Here is a 13,963-nt window from a genome sequence, read left to right on the forward strand (position 1 = left end):
ACAATCTGAAGCTTAGGGAAAGTCTCTGGAAAGGCAGGGTAAAAACTGACATAACATTTGACAGATGAAACCTCTATAGAGCAGTGGGAATAGTTTTAGATACGCTCTCAAAATGATCAATACAAACTTACTTTTTTGAGCTCTTGTAAAATGATTTGGGCAGTTTCCTGGGGAAGCTGATTGTGGGCAGCTGTAACTGATTGGCTAGTGCCCAGGAAATCACCAAATGCTACCTCCCAGTCCCCAAGGCAGTTTGTAGTAGTTGTTATTACTTTGTTTACCTTACTTTAAAAATGAAATAAAATAATGACACCTTTTCTTTCAAGACAAGGGATAACGACATATTATCGTCAAATTGCAAAGCTCATCAGAAACCTTCATTTGAAGTGGAATTGCATATGTCAACACTGCTTGAATCTTACCACAAAAGCAGCCAGTGCACAACTTACAGCCATGCTCATCTCATGGGGTAGCCGAACCCAATTTCCTCTCTATTTACATTTGCTAAAAAGACAGAGTTAAGTTTCACCAACCTCCAGGACTTGGGCTATGTATGGTGTGTTGGTAAATTCTGGGCTCTCGTCATTAGCATCTGTTACAAGGATCCTGACTTTCTCAGCCACCTAAAGTTGAACATGATGCAGTTTTAGACAGGAAAGTGGATTTATACCAAGGAGTGATCATATGCATACTTGGCTGCATCTTAGCCCTAATGACAAACATTTTAAGAACTACTAGGATCAGAACAAGAGTTTCTCAAGGGTGGCAGCTTTGATCCCCATATCGGACAGTTGCATATTCCTGCATTGCAGGGGGTTGGACAAGGCCAGTGGTCTCCAACCTTTTTTTGGCCATGCCCCACCTAAGCATCTCTAAAATCCTGATCCTGCCCCCCACCGTGACATATATTTCTTATAATTCAAAAAATGAAGTCCTGTCCACATGGAGGAAGCCTAAAAGACTATTAACTTGGTCTAAACAAGCTTCCAAAGAACATGGCATCCATGAAAGAGAAAAATAAAAGAACGAAAGGACAGTTGAAGTACAGTGGTACCTCAGGTTACATACGCTTCAGGTTACATACACAGACTCCGCTAACCCAGAAATAGTACCTCGGGTTAAGAACTTTGCTTCAGGATGAGAACAGAAATCGTGCTCTGGCAGCGCGGCGGCAGCAGGAGGCCCAATTAGCCAAAGTAGTGCTTCAGGTTAAGAACAGTTTCAGGTTAAGAACGGACCTCCGGAACAAATTAAGTACTTAAACCGAGGTACCACTGTACTGAGGAAGAAGTCACTAAGAAATTTTAAAAATGTGTGTGTTGCAATATACCGTATATTTATATAGTAGTAGTAGTAGTAGAAGAAGAAGAAGAAGAAGAAGAGGAGGAGGAGTTTGGATTTGATATCCAGTTTTATCACTACCCAAAGGAGTCTCAAAGTGGCTAACAATCTTCTTTCCCTCCCCTGCCCCACAACAAACACTCTGTGAGGTGAGTGGGGCTGAGAGACCTCAGAGAAGTGTGACTAGCCCAGCAGCTGCGTGTGGAGGAGTGGAAACGTGAACCCCGTTCCCCAGATTACGAGTCCATCGCTCTTAACCACTACACCACACTGGCTCCCTGTATACGAGGCCCCTAGAACCATAGGAAGTGCAAAAAGGTTAATAACTCATTCTCAAATTGTCTCCCTGAAAAATCAAATTGCCCCCCTAACCCCCTGTGTGCACCACGTTGGGAACCATGGGACTAGACGATCCTCGAGGTCCCTTGCAACTCTACAATTTTATGATTCTTTGATTCTATCTGTTTCATTGAGGGACTTACGCTTCTAGCCTTGGGTGTGCGTGTGTGTATCTCTATCCTCTTTCTTCCAACAATTTACAGGCCAGGGTTCAAAGCCCCACATGTGGGAGGGCTTCCCTCCAATGTGAGGAAGTTAAACATTCACCCACTTCCCCATGCAGTGCAGATGAACATTGTGCCTTTTTTTTGTTCACAAGATGCAATTCCCACTAAGAAAACCTTAATATGGAAATAATGTGTTTATCTGTGTCTACTCATGAGTCAGATGCACATGTGCCAACCCACTCTTGGAGTCTTGGTCATGCCCATGTCTGAGTGAGGGATTAAGTTACAAGGATCTGGTTGAGACAGATATGGAGGGTGGTTAAGAGCCAGGGGACTGCCCCGATATACTGTATCTTTTGCTCTATAAAACTCACTTTTTCCCTCCTAAAAAGTAAGGGGAAATGTGTGCGTCTTATGGAGCAAATGCAGGCTGCACAGCTATCCCAGAAGCCAGAACAGCAAGAGGGATTGCTGCTTTCACTGCGCAGAATATTTTTTTTCTTGCTTTCCTCCTCCAAAAACTAGGTGCATCTTATGGTCTGGTGCGTCTTATAGAGCGAAAAATATGGTAATGCATTTTTTTAAAAAAAATGTTTCTTAGGTTTTCAGATCAAAGTTTTACAGTCACATATCCAATATACAACATAAAAACAAGATTCCGAAGAATCTCCTGGACTTCCCTCCTCCCCTTTCTGAGTTGTATTATTAATCATTTCCTCCTGCATCTTTTATGATAATCCAAATCTTTTACATCTCCATTATGTCCAAAATTCACCATTAAACTACAAGTGTTATTCCAGTCCTACTAATGGTGGGTGGAAACAAAAAAAATTCCTTCCAGTAGCACCTTAAAGACCAACTAAGTTAGTTCTTGGTATGAGCTTTCGTGTGCATGCACACGAAAGCTCATACCAAGAACTAACTTAGTTGGTCTTTAAGGTGCTACTGGAAGGAATTTTTTTTGTTTTGACTATGGCAGACCAACACGGCTACCTATCTGTAATGGTGGGTGGGTTATAATTTATCTTAAAAACCATTGTAAACACTTAAAGCCCCTGATATAATATATATAAGATAAACCAAAAAACCTAGGGGTGATTCCTCACATCCCACAATCTATCCCTTGAAAATATCCAAGCAGTTGATTTGGCAGTTAGGAGAATGGCAACTGTTTCCTTTTCCATTATCTGATACAGAATAGAGAGTGAATAGGCAACCCCTTTTCTCTTGAAATACTTACCGTACTTAAGCCATCTGAGATGCTGACGACAACTTCAACCTCATCTTCTCTCTTAAAATAGAAAATAAAAGAATTGTTGTCCACAGGGTTGATGGGATCTAAGGCTCATACTTTTAGAAGTGTAAAAATACAACATTTATCAAATATTTGCTTGCTTTCTACGTAGTATTATTTTAGCTGGCTAAATAAGTAACACATAACTCTGTTTGAAGAAAAGAGTTAGGAGACCATTAACAGCAGAAACCTAGAGATGTCTGCTTAAATGTATGATCTATTGAGTTCAATGGGGCTTACTCCCAAGTAAGTGCGGGCAAGTTCATGTGTGCACTTATTGTGGAGTAAGCCCAACTGAATTCAGGAATTAATTCTGAGTAAATATCCACATTGACTATAACTGTTTTGTAGAGTAACCTTTCAAATATATGGAGTTTGCTTTCAATTTGTGGACTTCTTGGAAACATCCCTTTGGTGGACATAATTATGTTTACTAACATTTTACTTTTAGCATGTTTATTTATGTGAAACATTATACCGCAACTATTCTTTACAAATATTAGGAAGTTTGCAATAAACCCAAATTACCCAAATTTTAAATTCCATGTTTTAAAAGCTGAAAATGAGGCTAAAAAATTATCGTTATTTCTGCCATTTGCTTCATACTGATATCATATACTCATTTTGTCCCCTAAATTAATGGATGGTATAACCAGTTGTCCTACGACTGATAGATATGGCCCTAAATTTTCACTGGAGGCAATAAACCTGTGTCTGGACCGAACCATTTTGGACCACAGGTAGATGATCATATGGTTGAATATTCCTCCCTAAAAGAAAACAAAATCTTTGCACAGAGTAAAGAGCATGTCAGGGAGATGGGCTTAAACTTAAACTTCTCCCTAGCTCCCTTTGTGTGATTTTTTTTCTATAAAGATGAATTTGATTATGTGCCCCCCCCCCCGAAATTTAATTGAACAGCCCAGGTAGGGGGTTATCAGCTCAGTGGGAACTAAGCTACAAACAGCTGGCACAAATAACCATCTTAAATTGATCCCGACACCACAAATAGATTCCGCTTTGTTGCACTGTACCTCACGGTCCAGCTCTTCAATCAGTGTAACATTTCCATAGTTTTCATCAATAGCAAAGTACTTTCTTGACCCAGATTCAAAGGTCATGCCATAGGTTACCGGATCCCCTTCGGGATCTGTTCCATTTAACGTGTACACGTGTGTACCTGAAAGAGAGAGATTAGGACACCTTGTAGAAAAGAAATTGCTTTTGGGGGGGTATTGTGAAGAGCCACTCCAATTGTTATACAGTGGAACCTCGGTTGTCGAATAATCCGTTCCAGAAGACCGTTCGACTTCCGAAACTTTCGACAACCGAGGAGCAATTGCTGGTCGGGAAAATCCATTGTAAAAATGGAGGAATGCTCCTTGGAAGCTGTTTGACTTCTGAGGCGTGTTCAGAAATGGAAGTAATCACTTCTGGGTTGTCGGTGTTCAAAAGCCAAAACATTCGACTTCCGAAGCGTTCGACAACTGAAGCTCCACTGGAGTAACATTTTTTTTTGGAAAAAAAATTGAAGTACATTGCTGACTTTAAGAAATAACCTAGGTCATTCTTTTTCTCATTTGATATTGAAACTAGTTTGGAGGGAAATGCATCAAAACACAGTATTTCATAAGCAGTGAGAGGCAGTGTTGTAGCTTGGGGCAGTTGCCCTGAGTGCAAAATTGTCAGGGGTGCAAAATTTCGATACTTTTCCTTTGGCGTGTTAAAGGAGTTCTCGTGTTTTTGTTTTGTTTTGTTGTTTTGCAAGCAAACAAGCACCAAAAGCCCTGCTCTTCCATGCCTCCCTCCCCCAAGCTGATATCAACTGATGTTTCACTGGTTGTGCGAACGCCAGGATGTTAATAGGATGTTAAAATGGGAAGGTTTTAAGGCTTCTCCTTCAGATCAGGCTTCGTGTCTGGCTGATAATTTTTACACCTTTCTCAGCACAAGCTCTCCATATCATTAGCACCCGGGGAACACTTCTCAGCGCAGAATTAACACCAATTAAAAAATAATCTATATTTGGCATTTCTGCCTCCTCTTGCTGAAAAGAAAAGTGAATTTAAAATTAGTCTTATCTTTGTGGACGCCAGCAAATGGAAACAGAAACAAACACAGCAGTCTTTATCCCTTGGGGAAGGGGGAAACAAAAGCCTTTTCCTAGGTCCATTATGATTTGTGAGCTGAAACTGAATCTTGGCATTAATCTACCTACCTAGTCAATATATCAGGGGTACAGTGAGGAGCAGTAAAACCAGTGCTATTTTTCTAGAAAAAGTGGTGCTGGAACTCGCCATTATCACCTCCCTGGTTCTCTTAGAATGGCAATGGCGGCTAGCTGAGAGGAACTGAATTCTGGTGAGTTCCGGCTGAACAAAAAGCCTTGAATAAAACTCTTGAGGAAATGCCCAAGAAAAAGGTAAAACTCTGGACAGGTGAGAAGGGAAAATAGGAAGTACAGTAGGAATGGGAAAGTAAAAAGAAAGGTAAACAGGTAAAGGACCCCTGGATGGTTAAGTCCAGTCAAAGGCGGTTATGGGGTTGCGACGCTCATCTGGCTGGGTTTCCCCAGCCACCCTAGACATAGTTTGGCGTAAATCCAAGTAATGCCCACAAAAAGTTTGGGGTAAAGTGGGAGGGGAATTTGGGGGTGCAAAATGTTTACAAGACCCCCAGTCTATGTAGCATTTTCATTTTTTTTCTGTGGCAGTTCACAGCCAGGGTGATCCACTTCTCTGCTCCCTCCTCCATCATTTTGTTTTCTCTCTCTCGCCACATGATCCTGGCCAATCAAGAATCGCGTAGTGAGCGAGAGGATTTCGCACGTAGCCAATCGGAATTGGCCACCTACAGTTATTACTGGGAGTGAGCGTTGCGCTCATGTTGGTGGGAGGAGGGATGGATGAATAATCCTTGTGTTGTCCTGACAGACCAGATGACTCTTCCTAGCTTCTTACCCTTTGCCTGAATGGGTGGTGGCACGGTGTAGGAAGAAAAGGAATTTGCCCGGATGTCTGGAAAGTGCAGAGATGTGCACAAGAAAGGAACATTTTGGAGGGTAGGCAGGTGGATAGAGGCTTAGATGGTGGCATTCAACTCCTAAGGAGTGCTCAAGCCTGGGAAGGGAAAGCTGGTGATGGGTGCCAGCCATGGTTTTGGTGAAGGAATTTGGATAGGCAAAATATGGAAGGCTGGCATGTTTGGACTGATTTATGAGAGAATGATTAAAAGAAATTAAACTCTGGTCCCCTAACCGGCAAATTTCTGGTTAAAGAAAGTCAGGCATTTGACCCATTCAAATGTAATTTTCCTGCTCTATAACAAATCCTTTGTATGTTAATTGTGTGAAAAGTACCAGATAGATAACTCATTCCAGCAAGGAAGTTCTAGAAACAAGCTTAAGCGTGCAGGGCCAATGGAAATGGAAATTCAGGCTTACTAACACTTGTATCACAGTGCTCACACAGGCCCCATTGAATTGGCTGAGTGTCGCCATTTGTGGTGCAAAATTACAGCCAAAATAGCGTACACACATGCATTTGAAGGCACATGAATGCTACTTACACAAATGACCCATTTAACTCATTTCATTTATAGATAAGTCTTCAACATTAAAGACAAGAAGAGTTTTTAGGTAGACACAACCTGCACAAATATGACTGAGTATTCTTAGTTTTTAACACATGAAAAAGAAACAAGCATATTTTTAAAAAGGAGTGGGACATATCGTAAGACTGACCGACAGCTGTGTCTTCCGAAAGGCTGAGAAGTGCCATGTTCCCGTTAGTGCTGCTAGCTCCATTGTCGAAGAAATAGGGAGCGTAATTCGCCTGAGCTGCAGGTCGAAAAGAAAACAGAACCCAAAACAAAAGCATTCTTTAGATCACAAACAGATGAATTTCCTACCCCGCCTGCCTCTGAGTACAAAGCAAAGATCAACCCTCAAGGGAATAATCTGAGTTCACAATATATCCAATTATGCTAATAGATCACATCTACATTTTAGAAAGTTTATGGGCATATTTAAGGGATCCTGTACTATCTGGTTAATAATACAAACGGCTATGAATCAGTTAACATATTACAGATGTACCCGTATATATAACACACAGAAAACGAATTAATCAGGATCCCACCAGACAGTCTGAAGTTTTCTGCTTGTTGAATGAGCCTTCATTAAATGCTCACTAACTGCAAAACGAGCATCTTTGACCTCCAGGCGATCCCTAAGCAATCTATTGGAGATTCTAAAACATTTTGATTTTCAGGGATGCCTATCAAGAAGCCATAATGAAATAATTACTTACTTGCTGCAAGAGAACAGCAAAGTTCAAAGAAAAAAAAGTAAAAATGAAATGAAATTAGTTATCATTCTAATCACAGATCAAGAATGAATAACAGCCCACTTGGAGCTACAGGTAATACAATGGGGGGGGGTAAGGAGGAGGGGGGACAGCTAGCAAGCAGTATTTATTTACACAGTTATCAAGAAACAGTTGCAAGGCCACATTATGAAGGATTACTAACAAAGCTTAGGCGTACGTTGCTGTCCTATAGTTTCTTAAGGAGCCAAGAGGTTTGTTGTACTTACCCAGGCAGACATGTATCAAATTGAGAAACAAAGATGGGGGCAGCTGCCATAGATGCTTCATCCCCCCAAAGCAAGGGTCAGTATCTTCTGAGTTTGGGGGCAGGTGGGTGGAAATATGGCCCCAAAGACCTGGCAGTAAGCTGTCCTTCAGCCCCGTGCAGCGGGGAGAGGCAGGAGCAGATGTTAAGATGTTAAGTGGATGACGCGTCTTAATTTCCGAGGAATTTAAAGGCGCTCCTTCCTTCCACCTAATTAGACCAATTACTTTGCAGGGAGCTCTGGGACTCATTTCTCTACGAGAGAGTTTGGAGGAACCAACATCACTCTCTGCTGGGGCTGTTATTGTCGTGCGCTGCACTCACACCGCCCAATAAAACATTTTCCAGATCTGGAAAAGACAAGGTAAAACCGGGGTTTGAAATATCCCTCTCCCTCTTTTTTCTAACCTTGCTTTTCTTTTTTCCAGAAATGGAAGGAAGGACAATTTTCACCTCCCTCGAAAGGCTGATGGAACAAATTCTCAAAAGTAAATCAACTTTGACTTTCTGAGTGAGCAGCAACATGTAGCATTCTTATAACCAGGAAATCTGGATGGATGTAAATGTAACGAAGAGAAGTGCTCGTTAATCTAGATAATTGTTTTACTACATTTTCAAGACTGAATTTGTATTCGGTTTCTAATACTTGATTGATAAGTCCACCAATTGGATAACCAATATAGATAACATTTAAAAACAACAGGGCTTTTGTTTCTCATTTCACTTTATGTTTGATAGAAAGAAAACTGTGGTGTTTTTTAAAATATCATTTTGAAGATTCCTGCACTGCAAGGGGTTGGATTAGATGATCCTTGTGGTCCCTGCCAACTCTGCAATTCTAGGGTTCTATGAAGCACTTATTAACATAATGTAATTCATTAAATCAAGGGCTAAACTAAAGCACTTGTCACCCAAATTTGTACCTCTAGCTTGAAAAAAGTGCTTCATAAATGATTTAATAGGCCCCATTCTGCGACTGAAAGTGTCAGACTGAGTTCAAAGGGATTGCAGCCTTAAACAGGGCTCTCCAAATTTGGATTTAAGGGGGTGGGAGCAATGAGAAAATGACTTGATTTTTTTTTTTTAGATGGGACTAAATCATTAGAGTTTGCACCAAATAGCACAATTGCTAGGAGTTAGGCTGAATGGAGAAAGCATTGTGCCGTTATGAAGAATAAACCTGCCTGCCCAAAGTCCTCAGGCCCCTGGGTGCAGTAATATTGCTTACACCTTCAACAAAAAAGTGTATTGCTTTTGTGTTTCATATCAATGCAGGAGAGGACATACGGATTTGGTCCACTTTGCAGTGACGCATCTCTCTAGCAACCAAACCACACAAAGCTGTTCGCCCGCGGATTGTTCCAAGTCACTCTCTCGATGTCGCACCCACAGCAAGAGGTGTTATAGCACATAGGAAGCATAACAAAATATCACCACCATACCTGGAGGTGAGCTCTGTTCTGCAACACCTTCCTTGTTAACGCTTCTACGGATCTAAATAGGACTGAGGATTATGGACAGAAAATGATACAAAGCTAAAAACACAAGCCGCAAACTCAGCAAACCCCAAAATAAAAGCCAATCCTCATTCATTGCCCGTGTGCTAAAAATTATCCACTGCGTACTACAGTTTAATAATACATTTGAAATTTCTTTAAGACGCACTGATTTCCCCCCTTTCTCATTTGGGGTGTGTGGGGTGTATGGGTGTGGGTGTGTACTATATTTACTCGTAGTTACTTCAGGACAGTCCCAAAATACAGACTTTTGAAACAGGAATTGGAAGGTAGGTGAAAAGTTGGCACGAAGCAAATTGACTCTGCTGCCTACAGACATGTCCAACTTCCAAGAAACTGAGATCTACTCCGACTATAAAAAAAAAAAAAACTGGCAGTGATCTACAAAAAGTTGTTGAGCTTTTTGGAGCAGGTAAAAGAAGTTGTTCAGCGTTTTTTAGAAAGTCAAAGTTGTTGAGCTTTTTTGTGGTGGGTCCCATGATCTACCACGATCACCCCACAATCTACCAATAGATCACGCTCTACCTGTTGGACATCCCTGCTCTAGTAGTTTCAACTTTCAGCAGCTCTTGAATCCATTTCTCCAGCAATTTGAAGCTCTGGTTCCTTGATCCGACTGAGGAATGCTGCATGCAACATCCATGTGCATGGGTTGGGCTAGATCAGTGTTTCTCAACTCCCATCATTTCTAGCCAGCTTGACCAGTGGTCAGGGACGATGGGAGTTGTAGTCCAACAACATCTAGGGATCCACAGGTTGAGAACCGCTGGGCTAGATGAACCTGGGGATCCCTCCCAACTCCACAGTTCTATGATTCTATGAATGATACCACAAAACTGAAGCCTGCTTTCATATGCGTCCAGATCCTCTTTGCTAGAATGGGGTTCCATATCTCAGGGTTACAAGAATTATGGATCCACATCTCTTTTCTTGCAGTATGCGAAAGCACAAACTGAAAATTCCAAAATGGGTCTACTTTGTCCATCCGTATTTCACATCCACTATGAGGTGTGCAAATTTAGGGATACTCTAAAAGCATGCTTTCTTTGAAAAACATATTCACATTGCAGAAACAGGTAGAGAGGAAGGCTGCAGAAGTTGGAGTCTGTCAAAGGAATTCCAAGCCCCACCCCCATCTCTGTCACTTTCACAGGTTTAGAATTTCTTTTTTCTTTTTTGGCAAAATGAGGTTTTTTAAAAAAGGGAGAGTAAATACGAGTGCTAAAGCTGGTTGATTTTTGATTTTGCTCAGTGATGCCACTGTGATAAAAACCATCTTATTCCAATTAGTTCCAAATAAAACCATGATCCCCTCCAAAAACACAAAACAACAACCCTCCAATAAAGTATACATTTTTATGATCCAACTGGCAGTAATTGCCAAATAAATATTTTCCACAAAACTCAATCTGGCCCAATCTGAGCCTGATAAACAGAAAGTACCCCTAGTCAATATTGTGGATTGCCGTGGAAACAAAATCCATTCTGCTGAGACTTTGTGACATTCTTTATCTGATCATAACCTAGAAATGCAGAGGCACTTTCTCCCCTCAGGGATGCAAAATGGTCTGCTGTTATGACTGGATTTTAAACTACTTTCACTAGGGGCAAAATCATTTGTAAACAACTGTGGTTTTAGCCCAAGTATACATTTCCCTACTTTCTAGAAATGAGGAGCAAAGATTTTTCTCAAGGTGGAACTAGATACGACGCAGGGTTGGAGGCAGACAATCATAGAATTAAGAGTTCGGAGGGACCATGAGCGTCATCTAGTTTAACCCTCTGCAATACTGGAATTTTTCCCCAATGTGGGGCTCAAACCCATAACCCAGAAATTAAGAGTTTCATGCTCTATCGACTGGGCTAACCCCACTATCATTAAGAGTCCCTCCAGACTGGGTTTTGGGGTGTTTTGAGGATGTATTCTGAGACATGTCACTGATGCAAAAATAACATATTACTGGTGGATTTGCCGTACTTTTCCGTGTATTAGATGCCCCCATACATAAGACACCCCCTATTTGGGGGGACTCAAATTTTAGAAAATGGGCTCAGAGTTGTTGAACTTTTTCAACAATTACTCAGGGTTGGTTAGTTTTTTAAAGGGGGGATTGCAAAAAATTGCTCACCTGCACGCGTCAAAAAATCAGTCTCGTGTCTGTCCCATCACCGGCAGAAGCTGCCAAACGTCCGCCCAATTACCACAGCATCAGCCAATCAACACCAGCCATTGACGCAGGAACCAATAAGTCATTGACAGCCACAGCGACAACCAATCAAACGTCCACCCTATGCACTATCCATGTATAACACCAGGCACCCCCAAACTCGGCCCTCCAGATGTTTTGGAACTACAACTCCCATCATCTTTAACTAACAGGACCAGTGGTCAGGGATGATGGGAATTGCAGTCTCAAAACATCTGCCAACCTAGCAGTTTGAAAGCATGCCAGTGCAAGTACATAAATAGGTACAGCTGTGGCGGGAAGGTACCGGTAAATGGAGTTTCCTTGCACTCTGATTTCCATCACGGTGTTCCGTTGTACCAGAAGCAGTTTAGTCCTGTTGGCCACATGACCTGGAAAACTGTCTGTGGACAAACACCGTCTCCCTTGGCCTGAAAGTAAGATGAACGCCGCAACCCCATAACCGCCTTTGACTGGACTTAACCGTCCAGGCGTCCTTTGCCTTTTTACCTTTTTACCTTGGCTGTTAGATTTCTAAGATCCTCAGGAAGGCACTGGCCATTTTGCTCATCTGTAAAGCAACATGTTCACCAAACATTACTACATAAATTGTAAATAATAAAGCATCATTCAGCTTTAAGTGGCAGGGATAAGATAAAGGTAAAGGGACCCCTGACCATTAGGTCCAGTCGTGACTGACTCTGGGGTTGCAGCGCTCATCTCGCTTTATTGGCCGAGGGAGCCGGCGTACAGCTTCTGGGTCATGTGGCCAGCATGACTAAGCCGCTTCTGTGAACCAGAGCAGCGCACGGAAACACTGTTTACCTTCCCGCTGGAGCGGTACCTATTTATCTATTTGCACTTTGACGTGTTTTTGAACTGCTAGGTTGGCAGGAGCAGGGACCGAGCAACAGGAGCTCACCCTGTTGTGGGGATTCAAACCGCCGACCTTCTGATTGGCAAGCCCTATGCTCTGTGGCTTAACCCACAGCGCCACCCATGTAAGTGGCAGGGATACCTGGGAGCAAAAAGGAGAATGAGGTCTCTGTCTCTCTAGAAAGCTTTCATGTTTTGTTTTATTTCTGCTTTTTACTTTCCCACTGGATCCCCATCTGTCATTCTGTAAAGGGTAAGGAAAGGGTTACGATGTGCAATGTGCAGCAATCCTCTCGGCTCTTGAGCTAGGGCATCAGAGGCTTACGAGTGCATGACTTGGGTCTCCATGCTCTAGCTGGAACAAAACGATGGCGCCTCTGGGCTCTGCCAGCAGATGATGGATGTCCACTTTATTAGGTCTATGGCTGACTGAATGCAACAAGATCAGCACAAGCCTAATTTACTCACCCTGTCAGCCGTAAAAAGGCATTACATAAGCAGCTGCCCAATGAGAGAGAAAAAGGAAATGGATCAATACATTGGAAACAGTGGCGTGGCAGTTCCTGAACAAGTAGCTGTTTGGCGGACAGGCAAATTTGTGTCCTTTGGTAGACCCAAAAGTCATGCAGTGGCTTTGGGTTCGAGGAATCGGCATGGCTGCATTTGTAATATAAGCCACAGAGAATGGGCTCAGAAATACTCTGGAATATACAATCCAGAGCTTGGAAAATAAGGTAAAAATATTGTCTAAAATGCATAAGATGTTGTTAGAATGGTACACTAAATATGTAGAGGTTAAAGTGGTAATGATACATTGGGCAAGGGATTTTGGCTATAATATTCAACTCTCTTCATGGGAGAAACTCTGGAGAGAGGATTTGAAATTTACTGCATGCAGTACATTGAAAGAAAACTATATGGAAATGATGTATAAATGGTATTTGACTCCCAGTAAATTAGTAAAGATGTATAAGAATACTTCAAATATGTGTTGGAAATGCAAGGATAAAGAGGGCACCATTTATCGTATGTGATGGACCTGTAAGGCAATAGAAGCATATTGGGAAATGAGATATAATGAGTTGAAAAAGATCTTTAAAATAACATATGTTTTAAAAAAACCAGAAGCCTTTTTATTAGGAATTGTAGGTGCAGAGATACCAAGGGAGTACAAAAGATTGTTTTTGTACGTGACAACAGCAGCCCGGATGCTTCTAGACCAAAGATGGAAGGAAGATAAAATAACTACAAAAGAAGAGAGGACAACAAAACTGTTGGACTATGCAGAGATGGCCAAAATGACAGGAAAAACCAGAAACCAAGATAGCAAAAACTTTAATAAAGACTGGGAAAAGTTTGTAATATATTTAAAAGAACACTGTAAACAGTTAAAAACATTAGCACGATTGAAATAACACTTGCAATGTGAAAAGAACTATGGATTTAAATAGAATACTATGAAAAATTTAGAGGAAAACATGATATGCAGTGAAAAATGTTGACAAGAGGACTCCAGTATGCAGATGATACCCAGCTCTACCTCTCTTTCAAATCAGAACCAGTGAAGGCGGTGAAGGTCCTGTGTGAGTGTCTGGAGGTGGTTGGAGGATG

At 41.7% G+C, this 13,963-nt stretch overlaps 1 protein-coding gene across 2 annotated transcripts in view; it reads right to left on the minus strand.

The window, feature by feature from the left end:
• The window catches only part of CDHR1 (cadherin related family member 1), a 56,481-nt gene extending 48,448 nt beyond the window's left edge, over positions 1-8,033 (minus strand). For both annotated transcript variants that reach the window (XM_081913552.1, XM_081913553.1), the window contains exons 1-5: positions 7,736-8,033; positions 6,884-6,979; positions 4,176-4,321; positions 3,088-3,138; positions 534-623 (exon numbers count right to left, since the gene is read on the minus strand). In XM_081913552.1, coding sequence (XP_081769678.1) covers positions 534-623; positions 3,088-3,138; positions 4,176-4,321; positions 6,884-6,979; positions 7,736-8,024 — 672 coding nt within the window. In that variant the 5' untranslated portion in view covers positions 8,025-8,033. The remainder of the gene's footprint in view (positions 1-533; positions 624-3,087; positions 3,139-4,175; positions 4,322-6,883; positions 6,980-7,735) is intronic.
• Positions 8,034-13,963: the final 5,930 nt, after the last annotated feature.

Source organism: Podarcis melisellensis, assembly GCF_964234715.1.
Source record: "Podarcis melisellensis genome assembly, chromosome: 5".
NCBI lineage: Eukaryota > Metazoa > Chordata > Lepidosauria > Squamata > Lacertidae > Podarcis > Podarcis melisellensis.